General features: G+C 42.7%; 2 protein-coding genes across 2 annotated transcripts in view; both read right to left on the reverse strand.

Moving 5' to 3' along the window:
* The window catches only part of LOC307144944 (cholesterol 24-hydroxylase-like), an 82,996-nt gene that overhangs the window by 15,824 nt on the left and 43,233 nt on the right, over positions 1-23,939 (reverse strand). The window contains exons 2-3 of the mRNA XM_079847700.1: positions 562-745; positions 348-425 (exon numbers count right to left, since the gene is read on the reverse strand). Of these exons, the coding sequence (XP_079703826.1) occupies positions 348-425; positions 562-695 (212 nt within the window). The 5' untranslated portion in view covers positions 696-745. The remainder of the gene's footprint in view (positions 1-347; positions 426-561; positions 746-23,939) is intronic.
* notch1a (notch receptor 1a) overlaps positions 14,168-23,939 on the reverse strand; it is a 35,416-nt gene continuing 25,644 nt past the window's right edge. Inside the window, exons 22-33 of the mRNA XM_079847690.1 lie at positions 23,632-23,889; positions 23,044-23,156; positions 22,329-22,906; positions 21,067-21,480; positions 20,774-20,922; positions 20,027-20,237; positions 19,145-19,226; positions 18,902-19,064; positions 17,729-18,027; positions 16,915-17,062; positions 16,709-16,806; positions 14,168-16,288 (exon numbers count right to left, since the gene is read on the reverse strand). Of these exons, the coding sequence (XP_079703816.1) occupies positions 15,104-16,288; positions 16,709-16,806; positions 16,915-17,062; positions 17,729-18,027; positions 18,902-19,064; positions 19,145-19,226; positions 20,027-20,237; positions 20,774-20,922; positions 21,067-21,480; positions 22,329-22,906; positions 23,044-23,156; positions 23,632-23,889 (3,698 nt within the window). The 3' untranslated portion in view covers positions 14,168-15,103. The remainder of the gene's footprint in view (positions 16,289-16,708; positions 16,807-16,914; positions 17,063-17,728; positions 18,028-18,901; positions 19,065-19,144; positions 19,227-20,026; positions 20,238-20,773; positions 20,923-21,066; positions 21,481-22,328; positions 22,907-23,043; positions 23,157-23,631; positions 23,890-23,939) is intronic.

Genomic DNA, 23,939 nt, shown 5'->3' on the forward strand with positions numbered 1-23,939 from the left:
TATTTAGCTGAAGTGAGGAAATGCCTGCTATTCAGTGAAACAACTGTGTTTTTATTATAGTTTAGTAAATGTATATGATGAAGTGGAAAGCATAAAACTTCCAGCAGTTTCTCAGAAGCTTACATGCTAGAAGATGGCTTAATATTTCTCTATATATCAATAACGTTATTGATAGAGAGAGAGAGAGAGAGAAAGAGAGAGAGAGAGAGAGAGATATGCAATGTCACTACCAATGTGATATTACGTAACAATTGACACGTTTTGTAGATGCAAGGTCAAAACAACAAGATATTACTCTGGCAAAAATTTGCAAATAATCTGTGTTTATACAAGAGTCTTGTTCTTACCACTGAAGAAAAAGGTCGTGCACAAGACTTTTCGATGTCATTGCTCTTCTTAAAGATAGTACATGCCCCAGCAGAAAACTGTCAGAACATCAGTTTTCATGTTAATTTATCTCAGCTTTGATCATATACTGACAAACAATGACTTACTGCAATACCGTTATATAGTTGTATCAAACACATTTATATAGAGAACACATTCATAAAGTTTTCTTACTTATCTCTTGGAGGTCCAGGTAGATGATCATATTTCTGATGAACATGTCTTACATACAGACAATATGCAATAAATGCAATAAAAACAGCAGCGAGCAGGTAAAGCATCATAAAGGAGACCCATTCTGAGATCATGATGGTTCAGTTCAGTAGCTCAGTGTATAATGTGCGTCTGCCTTTCTTATACTGGCTATGTAGGCGGCGAGCTACATAGGCCTACCGTGCACCCCCCCCACCTCCCAACAAAACCATACTTTTTTAAAAGGTCTGGATGTGTAGAATATGAATCTGAATGTTAACATTGAAAATTTTGGGTTGCACTACCTGTTTTAGCCCTGTGAATAGGGAAACCCTAAAAAAACGATTTTAAGCAATTTTAACACATCGAGATTGTCCTAGTCAATCAGAACAGCTTTTAGGTGACCCAATACACACTCAAACTTAACATATGATGACTTAGGTCAAATACCTACCATGCTGCTTATTGGTAGGTGTCTAAAATTAACATAGGTAAGGCTTTATGTCGATATAATGAGCCCATTTCAAGGCCACGACCTAGATTCGCCTATCATGCACCCCAACCCCCTCCCCTGAAAAAAAATCATGCTTTTCTGAAAGGTCTGTATGTGTAGAATATGAATCTGAATGTTAACATTGACATTGTTGGGATACACTAACTGTTTTAGCCCTGTGAATAGGGAAACCCTAATAAACGATTTTAACACGTCGAGATTGGCCTAGTCAATCAGAACAGCTTTTAGGTGACCCAATACTCTTACTACACTAAATTGATAATTACTTTAAATAGTTGTTTTTAATTATTTTTAATTTAATATGGTTAAGGCCTTGTATGGATATAATCGATCAAGGACCATTTCCATAGCATCAGTTAATATGCTAACGTGCTAACATTCCAACCCTCATTACCCTTTCCATCGAAGTAATTTCATTGACAAATCAGAAACCTGTCTGGGTTGTTCATCCAATGACAAAATAAGATATTTTTTTAATTTTCATTAACAGTTTCCTCTGTGTCAGGCAGACTGTCCTGAAAGACTGTTCTTACTCACACAGACAGATACTCCAAGTCTGCATCCTCTGCCTATACAGCAAGAAATTTGTTTCACTGAATTGCTCGATGTTTGAATATTTTAGTTTACAATTTAATATAATTGACCCCTCTTACTACACTACATTGATGCTTACTTTAAATATTTGTTTTTAATTATTTTAGATTACATTTGATAGATTGATAGATATATACTTTATTCATCCCAAAGGGAAATTTTAGACGTCCAGTAGCTTATACACACACACACACACACACACACACACACACACACCTCACACACATAGATAATCTAGTCGGTTATGTAGTTGGTTTCTTCAACATAGTTGAACTGCTCAGTTATGCCTGAGTAAAGACATGAGTCAGTGGGCCAAGTGACTGCAGGTCCTTCAAGGCATAGGGTATGTCATGGGACAAAACCAAAGTCCAGATGCATTGTGCATGTCCCTGGTCTTGTATATAGACCACTCTTGCAATTATGGGCAAACGTAGATTCTGATGCAAGATTAGCCAGAATGAAAGAAATACGTGACAAGAGATTAACTGAACCACTGGAATCTGCTCACAGAATGACTGTAACCTGTGAACTTATACCAGACACTATTACAGAAGGTGATGGATATCACAGAGAATGCTACCAAAGATTCACCATGAATCTCAAAAGACTCGACCAGAAGCCTGAACTATTAGCAGCAAGTTCAAGGCAAAGTCAGAGGGCCTCAACTGGTGACAAGGTGCTCTTCACACCTGACTGTATATTCTGCAACTCAATTACACGGAAGAAGGTACAAAAGAAAGGGATATGGACGAATGAGGGGTTAAGAGAGTTTGAGTGTGATGGGTGGAGAACAGTCCTCAAAGTTGCAGAACAAAAATTTGATGAAAATTTGCTTCGCAGAATTAGAGGAAAGGATCTATTTGCTACAGAAGCTAAATACCACAAATCCTGTAGAGTCCAATATACACAAAATTTAGAAAAATGGAGAAGTGCAAGCAAACAAATCCAACTAGTAGAAGCTCACGGTGAGGCATTTGGTGCTGAGGCAAGTTTGTGCATCCTAGATGAGCTATGTAGATTTTGGTCAGATCAGTCAATTTCATCATTTTGTTGCTGCCGATGATTTCCTTGTCAATAACTCGAGATACAGCACCAAATGTCTCACCGTGAGCTTCTACTATTTGGATTTGTTTGGCCTTGTTTTCTGTGCTTGCACTTCTCAATTTTTCTAAATTTTGTGTATATTGGACTCTACAGGATTTGTGGTACAGTGGGGCAAAAAAGTATTTAGTCAGCCACCAATTGTCCAAGTTCTCCCACTTAAAAAGATGAGAGAGGCCTGTAATTTTCATCATAGGTACACTTCAACTATGAGAGACAAAATGAGAAAAAAAATCCAGAAAATCACATAGTAGGATTTTTAATGAATTAATTGGTAAATTCCTCTGTAAAATAAGTATTTGGTCACCTACAAACAAGCAAGATTTCTGGTTCTCACAGACCTGTAACTTCTTCTTTAAGAGGCTCCTCTGTCCTCCACTCGTTACCTGTATTAATGGCACCTGTTTGAACTCGTTTTAAGTATAAAAGACACCTGTCCACAACCTCAAACAGTCACACTCCAAACTCCACTATGGCCAAGACCAAAGAGCTGTCAAAGGACACCAGAAACAAAATTGTAGACCTGCACCAGGCTGGGAAGACGGAATCTGCAATAGGTAAGCAGCTTGGTGTGAAGAAATCAACTGTGGGAGCAAATATTAGAAAATGGAAGACATACAAGACCACTGATAATCTCCCTCGATCTGGGGCTCCACGCAAGATCTCACCCCGTGGGGTCAAAATTATCACAAGAACGGTGAGCAAAAATTCCAGAACCACACGGGGGGACCTAGTGAATGACCTGCAGAGAGCTGGGACCAAAGTAACAAAGGCTACAATCAGTAACACACTACGCTGCCAGGGACTCAAATCCTGCAGTGCCAGACGTGTCCCCCTGCTTAAGCCAGTACATGTCCAGGCCAGTCTGAAGTTTGCTAGAGAGCATTTGGATGATCCAGAAGAGGATTGAGAGAATGTCATATGGTCAGATGAAACCAAAATAGAACTTTTTGGTAAAAACTCAAGTCGTGTTTGGAGGAGAAAGAACACCATACCTACTGTGAAGCATGGGGGTGGAAACATCATGCTTTGGGGCTGTTTTTCTGCAAAGGTACCAGGACGACTGATCCATGTAAAGGAAAGAATGAATGGGGCCATGTATCGTGAGATTTTGAGTGAAAACATCCTTCCATCATCAAGGGCATTGAAGATGAAACGTGGCTGGGTCTTTCAGCAAGACAATGATCCCAAACACACCGCCCGGGCAACAAAGGAGTGGTTTTGTAAGAAGCATTTAAAGGTCCTGGAGTGGCCCAGCCAGTCTCCAGATCTCAACCCCATAAAAAAATCTTTGGAGGGAGTTGAAAGTCCGTGTTGCCCAGAGACAGCCCCAAAACATCACTGCTGAGGAGATCTGTATGGAGAAATGGGCCAAAATACCAGCAACAGTGTGTGAAAACCTTGTGAAGACTTACAGAAAACGTTTGACCTCTGTCATTGCCAACAAAGGGTATATAACAAAGTATTGAGATTAACTTTTGTTATTGACCAAATACTTATTTTCCACCATAATTTGCAAATAAATTCTTTAAAAATCCTACAATGTGATTTTCTGGACTTTTTTTCTCTCATTTTGTCTCTCATAGTTGAAGTGTATCTATGATGAAAATTACATGCCTCTCTCATCTTTTTAAGTGGGAGAACTTGCACAATTGGTGGCTGACTAATTACTTTTTTGCCCCACTGTATTTATTTTCTGTATCAAATATTTGGTAGCATTCTCTGTGATATCCATCACCTTCTGTAATGGTGTCTGGTATAAGTTCACAGGTTACATTCATTCTGTGAGCAGATTCCAGTGGTTCAGTTAATCTCTTGTCACGTATTTCTTTCATTCTGGCTAATCTTGCATTATATCCATAATATATTTTATAAAGGATATTATTTTATATCCATACAAGGCCTTAACTATATTAAATTAAAAATAATTAAAAACAACTATTTAAAGTAACTATCAATGTAGTAAGAGGGGTCAATTATATTAAATAAAGATGGGGAGGGTGAGGAGGAGCTGTGAATAATTTCGTAGTCAGCTTTGATATGTTGGAATGTTAGCACGTTAGCATATTAACTGATGCTATGGAAATGGTCCTTGATCGATTATATCCATACAAGGCCTTAACTATATTAAATTAAAAATAATTAAAAACAACTATTTAAAGTAATTATCAATTTAGTGTAGTAAGAGTATTGGGTCACCTAAAAGCTGCTCTGATTGACTAGGCCAATCTCGACGTGTTAAAATCGTTTATTAGGGTTTCCCTATTCACAGGGCTAAAACAGTTAGTGTATCCCAACAATGTCAATGTTAACATTCAGATTCATATTCTACACATACAGACCTTTCAGAAAAGCATGATTTTTTTTAAGGGGAGGGGGTTGGGGTGCATGATAGGCGAATCTAGGTCGTGGCCTTGAAATGTGCTCATTATATCGACATAAAGCCTTACCTATGTTAATTTTAGACACCTACCAATAAGCAGCATGGTAGGTATTTGACCTAAGTCATCATATGTTAAGTTTGAGTGTGTATTGGGTCACCTAAAAGCTGTTCTGATTGACTAGGACAATCTCGATGTGTTAAAATCGCTTAAAATCGTTTTTTAGGGTTTCCCTATTCACAGGGCTAAAACAGGTAGTGCAACCCAAAATTTTCAATGTTAACATTCAGATTCATATTCTACACATCCAGACCTTTCAAAAAAGTATGGTTTTGTTGGGAGGTGGGGGGGGTGCACGGTAGGCCTATGTAGCTCGCCGCCTAATGGCGTCTGTCTATGGGCGTCTGCCTAAAGGCTATCTACAAATGATTTAATTTCCGGGTCTCTGGAACTTTTTCTGAACGGTTGTTGACCATAGAGGGCAGTACTAGCCTTCTTCCCATGGGGTCCCTATTAATGAGGTTTCTGACCCCTTTTCAATTTCTAAACATGGTGACGTTTGTTTGTGGGCGTTAGCTTGTTTTTTAACAATGAATGGGGAAATTCCGATTTTATCTGTGCAAGGTCACTCACTGTCCAGGACCGCGATTGTTATTTGCAAAAGTTAATTTTAACGGACATCCCAGATTGGCTGACCCGGCATACACGCTCATTAAATGGATGGACGATCTATAAGTGTAATGTAAATGGTCACAAGACTTGTGTGGTAGCCTACGATGCCTAGCCAGCGCCAAGGCCAGACAGAAGACGACAATGTAAAGAGTGACCTTACGGTGCAATTTTAATGATGTGAATATTTTCTAGAAATTAAAATTCCAGATACAGCATATTCATTTTTTTAACTTTGTATTTGATTACACTTTCTTACCAGGTTCTTCAAAAAGTATAGTCACAATCAATCAAAACAATGTATACAATCATAGATGATTCACAAATAATCACAATAATTTAAAAAAACATTATGCGATAAAATTTCAAATTGGATCCTGTACTGCGTTGATTCTTGCACCCAACAACACAACATGATGATATTTAATAACAACAATAATAATTTAAGCTCCTTATTATGTAGCCGAATCTGTGCTGGTTTGTATAAAGTAGAACATCTGCATTTCTTTCTTTCTTTCTTTCTTTCTTTCTGTTTTATTGCTTTAAACATAAATAGTATATTAAGTCAATTAAGCAAAAACCTGTCAACAAAGGTATGCAAAAATTGGCATTCTGTCCCCCTCACTTTTGAAATGATGGCTACACCCCTGGGTGAGACGCTAGCTCATCGGCTAATACAGAAGCCAAAGTCTGATCATGTGTTTAGTGCCAATTGCATTTCCGCAAATTAAAATGTATCCCCTGCAATATATTGATTTTGAGACGTCAACCCATTAATTAATAGTATATATCTATCTATCTATAAATTACAGAAACGTCTGTCTGTCTGTATGTCTGTGTGTGTGTCTGTATATCTGTGTTTGTGTCTGTCTGTCTGTTATTCGCATATCTCTCGAACCATTAGTCCGATGGATTTCAAACTCGACAGGTGTCTTGCTACGGGCACGAGTAAGTGCAGTGCCAAGTTTGACGTTGTTTGGATGAGAAATGCAAAAGATATCGTTAAATATATCGGTCAAAGAAGCCCCAAGAAGGTTGTGGTTTAAAAATAAACATTCTGACATAAGCACTCTGTCAGCTACACTGTTTACTTCTGAATATTATAGTTTGGTTCCAAAACGTGATAAATCCATTTTGATTAATTTGAGTAAAAATGTGTTTTCTTTACCAAGAAAGTGGCAAGATGAAAACGTACTCGGTTACTAACGTAACCTCGGTTCTCTCTAGTAGAGGGAACGAGTACTGCGTAAGATATCTTACACTAGGGGAAAATCCTTTTTCCGCGAGATATTGAAGCCAAAAATTATCCTTAATTTTTTAAATAATGCAAAACACGTTGCGGCAGCATACAGACATAGGCGAGGCAGCTCGCACGCCTATTGGCTGTTCTGCGGCAACTGCAGCAGCCTATCGAGCGAGGCCTGGCGTGACGCCAGACCCAATGAGGGTGCTTCACGCCCGCTGCGTCACATCCCGCCGAAACGGGCGTGGTCTAGGCCTATAAATACCGCTCGCAGGCAGCTATTATCTGGTTTTTCATCACCGAAGCAACCAGAGCGTGTGCATGCACGGCAAGATACGCAGTACTCGTTCCCTCTACTAGAGAGAACCGAGGTTACGTTAGTAACCGAGTACGTTCTCTTACGAGAGGTCTCTCGTACTGCGTAAGATATCTTACGCTAGGGGACCCAATGCAAGACGCCGTGCATGCTGGGATCTGACACCAAAGACCCAAGGGCGAAAGCCCGGGGTTCATATAGTGCACAATCACCCAGGGAACTCACAGGGAGTCCGGGAAGAGGGAGGGGCGAAGCCGCACTCTTCCGCATATAGCAGCGTCACTTAGACGCGAATTACATCATACAGACAGGGCGGGGTACGGCCTGAACTGATGGGGAAATGTGGGTCTTACACAGTTTGCCCAAAAACACATCTTTGTGCTGTTGTTTTACACTGTCGATCATTGAGCTGTGCTCAGTAGACGCAGCATTCTGAGCTGATAGCATCAGGACAGACAATACTGGTTAACTAGACCGACAGCAGCCTGGCCTGCAGGGTGGGAACCTCTAGGTTGTAAAACCTTATAAATGTAGACGGGGAGGCCCAGCCCGCCGCCATACATATATCTTGCAAGGCAATCCCACTCGACCAGGCCCACGAAGAAGCCATGCCTCTCGTGGAGTGCGCTCTGACACCCAACGGGCATTGCATGCCCTTGGAGGCGTATGCTAGCGAGATAGCAGACGAGCAGACGAGCGAGACACATAAGCTCGTAATGCCCTGACTGGGCAAAGGAGGCTCGCGTCTCCTTCCTCATCAGGGACCGGTAGGGCTGACAGGGAAATGACTTGCGCCCTAAACGGTGTGTTGAGGGATTTTGGAACATAACCGTGCTTAGGTTTGAGTATAACCCTTGAGTCATTAGGCCCAAATTCCATGCACGTCGCGCTCACTGAGAGCGCGTGTAAGTCCCCTATGCGCTTCACTGAAGCGAGAGCCAGCAGAAACACAGTCTTGAAAGACAGATGTTTCAGATCAATCGTCTGTAAAGGCTCGAATGGGCCACCTTTCATAGCTTCCAGCACCGTAGAAAGGTCCCATACGGGGACTGAGGGAGGTCTGGGAGGATTCAGTCTCTTAGCCCCTCTAAGGAAGCGGATGACTAAATCGTTCCTTCCTATTGACTGACCAAGCGTTGTTCTCGAGAACGCTGCTATAGCCGCCACATAAACTTTGAGCGTGGAAGGGGTCCTGCCCTTATCCAACAGCTCTTGTAGGAAGGAAAGCACCTCCGTCACTCCACAGTCTGTGGGTGACACGCCACGGGCTGTGCACCAGCCCGAAAACACTGACCATTTCGAGGAGTAGAGACGTCTCGTAGACGGAGCTCTAGCCTGCGTGATCGTGTTTAACACTCCCTTTGGGAGTTCAGCATGTACCCGTTGATGGCCCAGACATGAAGGGACCACAATTCCGGGTGAGGATGCCAGATCGAGCCGTGGGCCTGAGAGAGGAGGTCTCTCCTCACTGGCACTGGCCACGGGGCAGTGCTCGCTAGCTGCATCACAACTGAGAACCAAGGTTGGTTTTTCCAGAACGGTGCTACGAGCAGTACTGAGCATCCTTCTTCCCTGATCCGCTCTATCACCTGAGGCAGGAGAGAGACGGGGGGAAAAGCATAGAGCGGGCGGCGGGGCCATACATGAGCCAGCGCGTCCCTGCTCTTGGAGAAAAATTCCGGACAGTGAGCGTTTTCTTGAGACGCGAACAGGTCTACTTCCGCTCTGCCGAATTTCTTCCACAGCAGTTGGACTGTCGGAACATTGTTCCTGGACAGTCTGTCTGGTCCTATGTTTAGGAGCCCTGGCACGTGCGCTGCTCTCAGCGAGCGCAGGTTGCGCTGAGCCCATACCAGGAGGCGTTCTGCTAGCCTGTGCAGGTTCCTGGACCTGAGGCCGCCCTGGCGATTTATGTAGGACACCACAGACATGTTGTCCGAGCGGACCAGGACGTGGCGTCCTTTTATTTGGGGACAAAAACGCGTCAGCGCATTGTCTACTGCCAGCATTTCGAGGCAGTTTATGTGCAGAACCTTCTCCTGTTCTGACCACTGGCCGAAGAACGGTCTGCCCTCGAGCAGCGCTCCCCATCCCGAGGTGGATGCATCCGTAGACACCACCCTCACCCTCGAGGAAGTCCCCAGGCTTACACCTGATTGGTACCAGTCGTCCGCTTTCCAAGGTTTCAGAGCTGTGACGCACTTCTGATTGACCTTGAGACGAAGTAGACCGGATGTCCACGCTCGGCGTGGGACTCGCGCTTTCAGCCAGAACTGCAGTGGGCGCATGCGGAGCAGGCCCAGCTGGAGCACTGATGATGCTGAGGCCATGAGACCTAGCATCTTCTGAAATTTCTTGAGCGGGACAGATGCGCCGCAGCGGAAAGAGTTTGCTGCACGCTGAATGTCTACCGCGCGCTGTGGTGATAGTCGTGCTATCATGGACAGCGAGTCCAGCTCTGTGCCCAGGAAAGATATCGTCTGACTGGGGGACAGAGAGCTCTTCGCCCAATTGACTCTGAGACCCAAATTCTCGAGGTGATCGAGTAAAATGGTCGTGTGCTCTATGAGCTCTGAGCGAGATTGAGCTAGAATCAGCCAATCGTCCAAATAGTTCAGTACTCGCATGCCCCTCATTCTGAGGGGTGCGAGCGCCGCATCCATGCACTTCGTAAATGTACAGGGTGCCAGGGATAAACCGAACGGCAGGACTGTGTACTGATATGCCTGGCCCTCGAAGGCGAATCTCAAAAATCGCCTGTGACGTGACGCTATCTGTATTTGAAAATACGCGTCTTTCAGATCTATTGACACGAACCAATCTCCTCGGCGAATCTGTGCGAGGATTTTTCTGGTCGTGAGCATCCTGAACTGTCGCTTCACAAGCACTCTGTTCAGTTGCCTTAGATCTAGTATGGGTCTGAGACCCCCGTCTTTTTTCGGTACCAGGAAGTATCTGCTGTATAGCCCTCCTTCGCTCTGAACTTGAGAGAGATGCTCTATGGCCCCTTTGCTCAATAGTTTCGCAACTTTGGCTCGAAGTAAATGTGCTACTTCCGTTTTTACCGTGGTCTCGACGCACGCCGTAAAGCGGCGAGGGCGTCGGCGAAACTGCAGCGAATATCCTCTTTTTATAATATCTAGCACCCACTTCGAAACCCCGGGCAGCTTTGCCCATGCATCTGCATGAATAGCTAGGGGTTGAATATGAAGCGCGCTCTGTTCGCTCAGCGATGGAGAGGCTTCGGTGTGCTGTAACACAAGCGTCGCGCTCATGACATTTGAGGCAGGGGGCGCGCTGATAACAGCGGGCAGATTGCCCGCGCTCGACTCCTCTGCGGCGGTCAACCGAGAGGGGGAGGGCTGGGCGAGTCCCGTAGGATGCCTGTCATGCCTGTGTGTGGATATGGGCGCGGGATAGCGGGCACATTTACCACACCGAAAGCATTGTTCGCTTGAGTGAAGCGAATGCACGTTAGTTTCGTTTTTACAGAAACCTTGAGACATGCATAACGTAGTGTTTGTGGGCACTGGGTAGTGGGCACATTTACCACGTTTGATGCGCAATCGATCTGAGTCGATTTTATGTGCGCGAGCCCTGTGTGACGGGCTGTGTTTGTGTGTAGAGATGGGCACTGGGCAGTGGGCATTCTTTCTACACATAAAACACCATCGGCCGTGGCCGGGACACCAGAAAATACACTCTCTTGGGGATTTATCTGGGTAGCCGTGAAAACGGCATTTGTGTGCAGGCAAGCGGGCGACAGAACCGGCTTGTTGGCTGCAGAAAACACTGGACCAGTCACATTTGCTGGAACTGGACGAGCGAATAGCTTTGGTGGAAGTCCGGCCGCGGCGGGACTCGAACACCGTCGTTTTCCTAGGCGTGCTAGGACGACTTCGGGGCCTCGGGCTTTACCACAATCCTAGGCCGCGGGCCACGCAGGGCGGGGCGGCGGCCGGATGAGCGAGAGCGCGGTCTCGCGCTTCGGGCCTGACGGCGCTGCGAAGTGGCGGCAGTGGGCAGTGGGCAGTGGCTGGGGCTGTAAGCTCTGTGCAGACGGTTTCGCACGGCCTGCTGCAGAGCTGGAGCGCTTCGGGAGGAAGTGCTTCATAGCCTGTGATGCTTTCTGTACCTCGGCGAATCTCTCCGGAGCAAAATCCTTCACGGAGGATCCGAAGAGGCCAGCGGGAGAAAGCGGGGCGTCGAGGAACGCGGTGCGCTCGGACTCGGCCATCTCTGAGAGCGTTAGCCACAGGTGCCTCTCGGTTACAGTGAGAGAGGCCATACTCCGTCCAATGGCCTGTGGTGCAGACTTAGTCGCACGGAGAGCGTGGTCCGTGGCGCTTCTTAAGTCCGGCACGCAGATCGCGTCAGGTCCTTTCTCATCCAGCTTTCGGAGGAGATCGGCCTGGAAGATCTGCAACGTGGCCATGGTGTGCAGCGCCGACGCAGCTTGCCCGGCGGCGGAGAAAGCGCGGCGGAGCAGGCTTGACGTCGTGCGGAAAGCTTTTGAGGGTAGGGCCAGCTTAGCGCGCCGTCCAGCGGAGGGCGGGCATAAGTGGACCGCTATCGCCTCTTCGACCGGCGGCAGCGAATGGTATCCCCTGTTCTTGGCATCGTCAACTGCAGAGAATGCCAAAGAAACAGATGGACGCACTCTAGCTGAATAGGGGGCGTTCCAGGACTTAGCGACTTCTTCATGTAGCTCAGGAAGAAAGGGCGCTGGTTTGGACGCAGGCGAAGCGCGCTCCCTAGGCAGAAAAAAGCCATCCAGCCGGTTGTGAGCGGGCTGCTCGGGCGAAGACCACTCGACCACTTGCGTACTCGCATGAGCTCCGTCTCGATGGACGCTCTCTTGCCTGACGATGTGCGGGCTGGGGGCGCGAGATCCTCAGAGCTTGCCCAATCCTCACTGCCTGACGCCAGGATAGAGCAGGAATCATCCTCTCCTGGCAGGGCTTCCTCGTCAGCGATGTCAAGGGAAGCGGCGGCAGACAGCGGCCGCTGTCCGTCAGGAAGAGAAGCTGACGAAGCCGGTGAAGCAGGTGGGTGAACCGGCGAGCTTTGGCGGCTGGGAGAAGGTTCCGGGACCCGCTGGGCACGGCGCTTTTTACGGCGCGACACCGCGGTGGGCGGGGGAGCAGTCTCGGCGAAAAATGCCAGGCGAGTCCTCAGATTCGCCATGGGCAATAGCTTGCAATGAGGGCAGCCGCCGTCAGCGAGCGCGAGAGCTGCATGTTCCTCACCCAGGCAGGAAACGCAGATCACGTGGCGGTCCACGTCGCTGAGTGTGGCTCTGCACGAGCCGCAGGAAGGCATCTTAAAAAAGACGCTACTCTTTTAGGATGTGTGTCGCGGCGGCGCACACACACACAAAACAGAGAATAAAAGGATATGAGCGCCGGAAAGCGCAGCAGGAAGGCAAGGAAGGCGTCGCGGCCAGCGACTTCAGTGACTCGTCCCGCTGAAGGTGCTCTCTCTCAGACGGCGCGGCTTCTCTCCAGCTCCAGCGATGCATGTGCTTCGCTTGAAGGATGAAAAATCAGATAATAGCTGCCTGCGAGCGGTATTTATAGGCCTAGACCACGCCCGTTTCGGCAGATGTGACGCAGCGGGCGCGAAGCACCCTCATTGGGTCTGGCGTCACGCCAGGCCTCGCTCGATAGGCTGCTGCAGTTGCCGCAGAGCAGCCAATAGGCGCGCGAGCTGCCTCGCCTATGTCTGTATGCTGCCGCAACGCGTTTTGCATTATTGAAAAATTAAGGATAATTTTTGGCTTCAATATCTCGCGGAAAAAGGATTTTCCCCTAGCGTAAGATATCTTACGCAGTACGAGAGACCTCTCGTAAGAGAACCACTATTTTCTGTTTCAAACTTTCACATAGCATCTTTAGGTTATAACATAAAAAATTCAGTGACTCTGTCCTTGTGTGACTTGTTTAATCGATTAAACTTTGATGGATTAAGCAAGTCGCACAGGGACAGAGTCACTATCGGTAACAGAACAAACCAAAAGTTATTTTAATGAATGAGCCATTCTCCCTAATGTGTGCAGAGCAGCCTGGGAAACCAAAGAACCATGCACAGCATGAATCTGTTATTATTTCATAGTGCATGTTTAATTTTAGATCCATCATGTTTTAGTGCACTGTCCCAGGCTGTAAATGGAGAGTTGCAGGTGAATCAGGTGCCTCGTTCAGACTTTAAATAGCAGACAGAGGTGAAGTAGTGAAAAATTCATTCAGGGAATGTCACTGGTTCCACTTGAATCTGGGAAAAGCATTTACACTCATCCATCCAGAGATGCTTCGGGGTCATCTTTTTTTTTTAAATAACCACATTAAATACAACCAGTGAGTGAGAACTTCAAACCTACTACAACTATCTGAAATATGAATATAATAATATTAATATTATATTTACATAAAAATGCTTTTTTGTTGGGGTGAATTCTTTTTTAATTTGGAAAATTGTTCATTAAAAAAATAAAATAATCAGCTTTGCCATCACAAGCACATCTTTAAATATTTAAAATACATTATAATAGAAAAATATATATTTAAAATTGTAATAATAATTCACAATATTACTTATTTTTACTGTGTTTTTGATCAAATTCAGCCTTGGTGAGCAGAAGAGACTTTTCAAAAACATTAAAGAAAATCTTTATTCTAAACTTTTGAACAGTAATGTATAAGAAATGGTAATAGTGATGCTTTTCATATGAATATTTTGAAGGCAAATCAAGACTGATGAGAGAGACATAGTAAAAGTAATGTCACCAAACGGTGTCCTTTATTGTGTCAAGAAAAGGTACTTTACAAAAAACATTGAACAAAATACTTTTTTTCTCCACAAACTACAAGTCTCTCTTTTTCATGTTATCATTAGAACATTTGATCTGCATTTATAAAACATAAAAAGTCTGGAAAGCAACAATCACACCTCATGAGCAGCAATGATGTCCTCACACTGCGACATACACACAGCTGTCTCTCTCTCTCTCTCTCTCTTTCTCTCTCTCACACACACACACACACACCTACATGTGTTAGAATATGTCCTACATGTCTACAGCAGGCAATAAATAACAGTGATTGCTACGCTACATATGAAAAAGCTCCCAAAAACACCTGAAGCAAGGTACCATGGGAAAAACATTTGAGTTCTCAATGAAGTCAGAACAGTGTCTACAGACAATACTCGGTAAAATAGAATAAATCAGTCATAAACCACTCTCTTTTATGTAAAAACACAAACAAACGTGTGTAGAGTGCGCATGTGTCCATTTGAATACATCCAAGATACAATAAAGTCACCATTTTAAGACTCTTTCTCTACTTTTTTTGTTCACAGAAAACTAATTGTTTGATAAAAGGACCATAAAAAAAATCTAATTAATACTGAAATTAATTCAAAACAAAATAACCAAAGCAACAAAAAAAAAACTATTTTCTGGCAGCATCACAATATTCAAAATTATTTTCAGAACAGTAAATGTTCAAAATAAAAATAAAATACAGTATAAATTAAAAAAAGATCTTTTATATCTGTAGTCCAAAACGCATATAAATAAATACAAAAAATAATAAAAATGGTTCTTAGCATACAAAATCAGTAAAAACAATTCTTATCATTAATATAAAATCATTTAAAGAGTCTATTCCGTAACTCAGTCTAGCTTCTTGATGCTAAAGCCCCGCCTACTTGAAGGCATCTGGTATATGGTTCATTTGCATACTGGTGGGTGGGCTTGAGATGCCCTCTGACCAATCAGACAAGTTGGAATGTGGAGATGAGCTTGACCATTGGTCAGGAGAGCCAGGAGAGGGCGTGAGGAACGGGTGGTCAGGAACCTGCGGCTGGTGACTGGGTGTGTTGTCCATGGGGTTGGAATAACTATGTTGAGAAGGCGGAGTCAGAAACTGTGTGCTAGAAATGGGAGGAGCCATGCGCTGGCTCTCCTGTGGTAGGATGGTCTGGATGGGGGCGTGTCCTGAGCCAGACTGAAGATCCAGCCCACTCAGGTCACCTAGGAAGTGATGAGAGAGGATGTGGCCAGAGGGGGCGTTGTTTTGATGCTGCATGGGCGCCATATTCTGGTGGGCGTGGTTGGGAATCATGTGCGACGCTGCGCCGAGGTGGCTAGTTTGCATTGTTGGATAGCCCATATGTGACATAGTGGAGGCAGGGTGCATTGTGGGTATCAGCTGTGTGAAGCCTGCCTGCTGTTGTTGCTGTTGCACCCTTTGCAGCCAATCGCACGCCCCTGTTTGAGCTCCATTGTTAGCCACTGGCAGATGGGATAAGCGTGGAGGGGCGGAGTCAAACGGCTTGCCTAAACTCTGAAGAGCTCCGCCCATGTGAGAATCAGCCAATCCTTGGAGTTGATTCAAAGTGATGGGTGGGGACTGTTGAAAGGGTGACGTCATCATAGGTGGGGAGGAGACGTCCGACAGGTAACCGTGGGGCGACTCCAGCGAATCGACAGGCGAGAGGACGCCCACTTCCATAATCCCTCCGTTTTTGCCCTCTCCGTTCTTTTTCTTTTTCATTCTCATGTCTTTTCCGCTGTCCTTCCCTCCTCCCACGCCTTTACCCGCCGGTTTCCTCGCCTTCTTGGCCATGTTGTTGTTGCCCGGGCTGGGTTTGATGCCCAGGTATGTGTTGGGTGAGCAGAGAGGGGGTGATAAGGGCAGCGGCGGACTCCGGACCAGGTTGTATTCTTCTAATAGACGGACGATGTCGTGGTGCATGCGCTCCTGCGCGATGTCTCGTGGAAGCTGGTCTAGGTGATCCGCAATGTCACGGTTGGCCAAGTGATCAAGCAGGACTTTAGCGGTCTCGTAACTGCCCTCACGAGCGGCCAGGAAAAGTGCCGTCTCCTCCTACAAAACAAGGTTATCATCATTAACTTTTTTGTTAAATTAAATAAAGGTAAAATAAAACAAATATTTGAGGAAAAAATTGAAGTAATAACCCTTGAAGTAAAATTAAAATTACTAACTGAAAAAAAATAAAAATAAAAATAATAATAATAATAATAATTTACACATAAATATTAATATTTGAAAAAAAGCAAAAAAAAACTAATAAAATGCACATTAAAATATTAAAAAAATTTACATGAAAATAAAAGCTAATTCCAAATATTAATAACTATAGTGGTATATATACAAATATATACATGTAATTAAATGATAAATATAAATAACACAGCTGCAAAAACACACACAAGTCACTTCTAATCTGGAATAAACATTTTAATTTTGACTTCTATAATAAACTCATCGACTTCAAAAACCCACCTTGTTATTCTGTAGGTCTTTATTCGCTCCATTCTTCAAAAGAACGACAGCAGCGTCCACGTTATTAACCGCAGCCGCCCAGTGAAGAGCCGACTTACCTACAGAAGAAACATAAAAAGTTATTAGGGACCTCCATGCATCTTCAAAATAAGTTTTCTTTTTGAGAGAGATTTGGTTGAGATTATAATGTTTGTTTGTGATCATACCGGAATCATCAACAGCGTTCGGATCAGCATGGCAGTTAATGAGCTCTTCCACCATTCCCTCGACAGCCAATCGGGTGGCCAGGATCAGCGGAGTCGTTCCGTCATGCATGCGGGCGTCCAGATCCGTCGCTCGGTTCCGAATGAGAATCTATTTCCAAACACAAAGCCATGTTTTAACATTATTCAGCAACCAAGAGCATCTAGAGATCACAACCTATACAAACACAATGTGCACAAAACTAAATATTATATATTGTTATTTTATACATTAAATATACATTTAATATATTAAATAAATTGTATTATAAATGTTACCTACGAAAAGACATTCTTTAGCGGAAAACTACTATATATAGTAGATATTCGTATTTTGAATTGGCTTTTATTCATTTTAATTTCAGTACTTTTGTTATTGTGCTTATATGTTTTTATTCGTTTTTGTATTTTTTTCTTAAATATTTTAGCTTTAACTTATATTTCAGTTTTAGTTTTAATAATTTTAGGACTTTGACAAACATATTTCAGTGAGTTGCAAATGCAACATTTTTAATTTATTTCAGTTTTATTTCAATTACCAAAAATATTTATAATATTATAAGTAAATATGATATTAAAATTTCAATTAAAACAAAATAACCAAACCATGTTTTTTAAATACATTTATTATTATTATTATTATTATTATTATTTTGAATTACTATGTTAACATTCATGTCTTTAATCATATAGCTGTTGTTGCTTTCACACAAATTAATTTAGTTGAAACCCTCCTGAATCATAATAAGCTGAATATAATGGTACATTTGTTCTTTACCTGGAAGACACCCTGCGCGTCAGCAGCAACGGCAGCATGGAGAGGCGTGCGGCCCATGTTATCCTGGACATTAGCATCAGCGCAGGACTCCAGCAGGCGTTTGGCCGCGTCCGAGCGGGCGTAGCGGGCCGCCAGGTGCAGCGCGGTCTCGCCGGTCCGGTCCGTCTGATTGTGCAGATTGGCACCGTGGTAGATGAAGTCCGTGATGACGTCAGTGGACGGATCGTCTTCTCCCTCGCCGTTTTCATTCTCAACTCCGCCGCCACTGCACGACGCAATCATCAGTGGAGTGAAACCGTCTATGAGAGAGACCAAAGAGTTTACATCAGTAAATGTGTAACCGCCCGAATTTGTGTGAAAAAAAAACATTTTATTTCATTGTGTGATAAATAAATAAATGTTATTTATATTTATTTACCAAATTTATGTGCACTCTTGTCATTTCAGCTCACTCTAGGAATGCACCGATACAAACAACCGCCTACTGCGCGTCGCATCTATGACAACACCACGTATCTGTAACTAGGGCTGTCACTTTTGTGAACAAATCCTGTTCGATTTTGGAGACATAAGTGTTCATTGAATCGATTGTAAAATCGATTTTCCATGTCTAAAGACGTTTCCATTTTAAACGCCAAATATGGGCAAATCAATGGACAACTAACAGGCATTATGACGAACATAAAGCGGGCGCTTGAGACGCGCACAAGTCAGCAATATTTCGGATGATTTATTGACGTGAAGTTTCGTGCACAATGGCAAACAGGAGTGCAACATTCTCGAAAAACAATAAGCAGAGTGGACTGCCATAACATCAATGAAGAACATCACTGCAGGATTCAACATGGCTGTGTTTACCATTAGAAATGGCAAACAAATTTCGCCTACGTATGCGATTGTAGACCGTAGCCCGAATCTGTATCTGTATGCATGAGACTGTCTGAATACCGGCAGAATTCACAGTTATGTAGTAAAAAGAGACACATTATGCAGAAGTATAATTTGCTGTTATGTGTGTTTGTCAGAGCCTGCAGTTGCTGTGTGACGCGCATTCACTGCGGGCGTATCGTGACGAGCTCCGAGAAAAGACCGTTAAAATCGATTCCCTATTCCCAAGTAATTTTGGGGGGTGTCAGATTTAACACTGATCATGGTAAAGGTCTAAGCACTCACCAGGCCCGCGGACATTCACGTCCATGCAGTCGTTCTCGATCTCGCCCTGCGGTGGCGTCGGAGCCATCGAGTTCAGACGCAGGTCAGCGGCGTCCAGGTGCTGCTGCGTCCACTGACGGTGATCCAGCTGACCAGTCATGTCCAGAATCGACTGCTCCTCAAACTACACACAAACACACACAGTTACACTTTGGACATAACTTTACACAGAGAGCAGACAGTCTCTGAACGGCGAGCACTCACCCGGAATCGTTTAGCGGTGTCGTCTTCTGCCCAATCGCTCAGTTGTTCATCCATCAGAGAGCTATCAGAGTTTTTCAGAGGCCTGATGGGAAACAAAGTTGCATGTTATCAATAAAGGTGGAAAACGTTACATTTTTGTGGACTTTGGGGGCAAAAAAAATTATTTTACAAAAATATATGACACTGTCCCTTTAATTGTTATATATATATTATATTATTATACATTTATATATATGTTATTAAATTGCATTATTAGAATGTTTTAATATTAAAACACTTCTTTAACGAAAACTATGATAAAAAATATTCATCAACAACCTTTTTTCCATTGCTAAGACTAGACGATGAGATATCAATGTCATTAATAACTATGTAGTCAATAACTGACTATATTAACAATATGCAATATCGCTGACAAAAAAAGATAAGACTAAAATAAATAAAACTTTACCAAAATCTTTACTAAAAATATAATTATTAGCAAAATAATCGTGATTAGCAATTTAACCATTATGCAGCATGACAAAAATGTGAAACGTTTTCATTGACCAAAATTAGTTTTAGTCGACTAAAACTTGGCTAAGAAAAAACCGGAAAAGGTTGACTTAACAGTAATAGTCCCACAGGACTAAATTTAAAAATAGCTGACGAAATTAAGACTAATTTTCAGTTTACATTTTAATTTTAGTGATTTTGTTATGCGCTTTTGTCATTTTGTCATTATTTCCAAATCAGCTTTATTTTTATTTGAGCAATTTTAGTACTTCATCTTAAACCTATTTCAGTTAATGGCCAAGGCAACATTTTAAATTTTCATTTAAGTTTTTCCATCTAATATTTAAATATGACACTGTCGCTTTAACCAAAGTGCCGCACACTCACTTGAGTCCGACAGAATCTTCTCCGACCGGTTCCCTTCGTTTCTTTTTGGGTTCAGAGACTTTAAATCCCTCTGGGAACCAAAGCTGTCCGTGTTCCCTCTTCCTCTTCCTGGAGACCACGACGCCCACCGCCGCCAGGGCCAACACCGCCAGAGCGAGAAGCACCAGGAACATGGGGTACATCTCCCCAGTCTTTGAAGGCCCGTCCTCACCTGCGCACAGACACAGTTAATGATGTAATGGTGTTTGAGATGCACACAGTATGTTTAAATGTTGTTACCTAAAATTTTTAATAAAGCTGAAAAAATTACATGAAAAACAATAAGTTGCCAAGCAACATCTCTAATTTTTGTTTAAGGTGAAGTCCTATAATTAGGAAAACCAAACCTGATATAAAATTAAACATAAATAGTCATATAAAAAACTAATAAAAATGACAAATTCACATAAAGATTAAAATTAAAATGTATCTAAAAATAAAATAAAAAGCTAAAATTAAACATTGGATGAAAAACTTGAAATGAAAATTAAAAATGATGACTTGGCAAATAAATAAATGGAATAAAAATAAATTAAACCTGAATGGAAATATATATATTTTTAAAGTAAATAAATGAAAATGACAAAAGCACATAAAGTTACTAAAACTAAAAACTGAAGATGTAAAAATAAAAAAGGTAATTAATTTTGATAAATACTATAATAGTATACAAATAATAGTAAAATAACGTGGTATTTTAACACTCACTTGTGACGGCCTCGATGATGTAAGGAACATTGAGATTCCCGCTAGAGGCCAGCGCTCCGAGGAATGCCGCCACATCTGTCGCGCTCTGGAAACACTCGTCAGACTGCTGATAACACTGACGGTTGTCAATTTCCAGATAGACAATAGACCTACAACACACAAACATGTAAACATTTTAATCACAAAGTTTAAAAGCACATTAAAAATGGTGCACACATAACATAATATAACATAACATAGAAATTGTTAGTTGCATTTTTATTATTTTGATTTCATAAACTCAATACACTCACCCTTTGATCTCCATTTGATCCAGTTCTCGTCGTAGGCGGGGCTTCATGAATGACGTCAGGCTCCTCCTGGCTCGCTGCAGCAGCTGGGCTGGGTCGGTCCAATCAGAGCGTTTGTGTTTGCTCAGCTCGTGCTCGTTGCCGTAGTACGGGAAAATGAGCGGCTCTCCGTTAGCATCCCGGCGGAACACCACGTTCGTGTGCAGAAGTCCGCTCAGCTCTCGGAGGAAAGACGAGGAACGGTTGCGAAGATCATCGGGTGGGATGTGGACCACTAGTACCAGACTTCCCACGGCGAGTTTCTGAGGAACGTCATCGGCACAGTCAAGACCATCCCATTCGCACTCCGCGTTATTACAGCCCTGGTCGCAGTGACCATCCAGATAGTGATCCCTACAGTACTGATCGTACAGTGGACTGGAGAGAGAGAGATTGAAGACGAGGTTGAGGGAGAAGTTACAAATTAATGTCACATTTCCACTGATCTCCTCTGTATGCAGTTTTTACTTTAGCATTTTTCTTTAATTATTATCATCATCATTACATTTATTAGGATTTTTTTCCACAGTTAATACACACAGTTTTCCACAGTTAATACACGATTGTACAATTTATACTAAAATTGGTCCTTAATGATAAAGCAATAAAAAATTAAATAAAACAGCCAAAAATAAAATTAAATAATTTCTAAATAAAATGAATAATTATAAAATAAATAAAAAATAAAATTAATTTCAGTTACTTGCTTGATTTCTTTGTATGCATTTTTGACTTTTGATTTATTTTATTTTTTTATATATATTATTATTTTCATTACATTTATTAGGATTCTTCCATTAGAATGCACTGTTTTCCACAGGTAATAAAAGATTGTACAATTTATATAAATTATTATATTTTTAATTATATATATATATATATATTTTTTTAATTATATATATATTTTTAATTATATATATTTTTTTAATTATATATATATATATATATATATATATATATATATATATATATATAATTAGGATTCTTCCATTAGAATGCACTGTTTTCCACAGGTAATAAAAGATTGTACAATTTATATAAATTTAAAAAAAATTTTTTTATTATATATATATATATATCAGATATATATTATATTAGTATATAATATATTATATAGATATTATATAGATATCAGAATTAAACAAATAACAGTGAAAAAAAAAGAAAAAAAAACTACTTAAAAAAAAAATGTAAAACATAATAAAATAAAAATGAATTTTACTTACTTGCATTGCCCCTCCAGGCTTTGGCAGTCGAATCCATCATATAGGCAGCCAGCATTGGCGCACTGCTCATCGCATTTTCCGTCGTTGAAGTACCTCCAACACTGCAGGGCGGCGCTACAGTTCTGCCACGGGTCGTCGAAATTCAGAGAGCAGTCGCCGCCATCCCATCCACACTCGTGGTTGTTACACTGCGTATCGCAGATGGCATTTCCACCCCTGCCTTCACACTGAGCGACTTCACATCTAATTGTCCATCCATCCTCCGGGGGCGGGGCGATGTCCCGGCCCTGCCCTCCATTGAAGGAGTAGTCGAGGATGTGGCAAAGGAGTCCGTTGAAGTTGGCGGGGCAGGAACAGCGGAAGAACGGAGCGTCGTTGATCGGTTGGCAAGTGCCCCCGTTGTAGCAGGGGTTGGTGAGGCACGGCGAGTCCATCCGTGTTTGGCACTCGTGCCCACTGAAGCCCGGCGGACAGAGACAGCGAGGACTCAGGTGACCGGAGACGCAGGTGGCACCGTTACGGCAGCGCAGGGAGCCGCAGGAATGAGCGTCATATTCGCAGGAGGAGCCAGAGTAACCCTGAGAGAGAACCACTGGTTAGCACGTGTGTTAATGTGCATGTTATATTCATCTCTCTAATCAGCTCTCAAGCACTAATGGTGTTTATGTGGTGTTAAGAAAGTCTGAATAACTTCAAGATGCGGGTTTGTACTCACCGGCTGACACTTGCAGATGTATCCGTGTTTGGTGTTGCTGGCTACAGCGCATGTTCCTCCATTTTTGCATGGCGTGTCCTTGCAACCGTTGAACACGGTTTCACAGCGCTTGCCTGAGAATTAAAAAAACTAAACATTAAAACAAAGTTCACAAAATTCTCTGGGTCATACTTCACCTTCAAAATGCAATAAACAAATAAATATTTTTAAATTGTAACTCATATTTGTGAAGTACAATTTATTATTTATACAATTTAATTTGTGCTAAGAAACAAATAAAATGTTCACAATTATAGGTATACTCAGTGTAAATATATAAATGTGTCTGGACTGGGTTTTCTTCTTTCCATTACTGTTTTACAATGATTGCATTATAGTAATATACATGTGAGAGAGAAATAAGCTTAATTGTCATTAAGACAAAACAGTATAATAATTTGTCGTGTTTGAGATAGACCAACACTAAATTATCTAATGTTTACTGTATTCATATTGGTCATTTTCAATGATATATGCGTTTATTTTCACTGCAAATGTGATCATTTGTGGACATTCATGCCCTGGTGTGTGTCAGATGTCTGTTCGTACCGGTGTATCCTGTACGGCACTCGCAGCGGAAGTCATTGGTGAGTTGTACGCAGTTGTAGGATCCGTTGGGGTCACAGGGGTCAGACAGGCACTCATTGACGTCTCCTTCGCAGCGCTCGCCTACAAAACCGGCCGGACACACGCAGCCGTAACCGCCTATGCGATCCACGCACCGGCCACCGTTAAAACACCGCGACTCGCCGGTTAGCGGATCCACGGCTGGGGAACAGTCATCGACGTCAATCTCACAGTGAACACCTGCAAACACGGGCAGAGAAAACAAATCGAAACAATTCACCAACTGAAAT

The sequence above is a fragment of the Squalius cephalus genome (genome assembly GCF_949319135.1).
Source record: "Squalius cephalus genome assembly, chromosome: 17".
Taxonomy (NCBI): Eukaryota; Metazoa; Chordata; class Actinopteri; order Cypriniformes; family Leuciscidae; genus Squalius; species Squalius cephalus.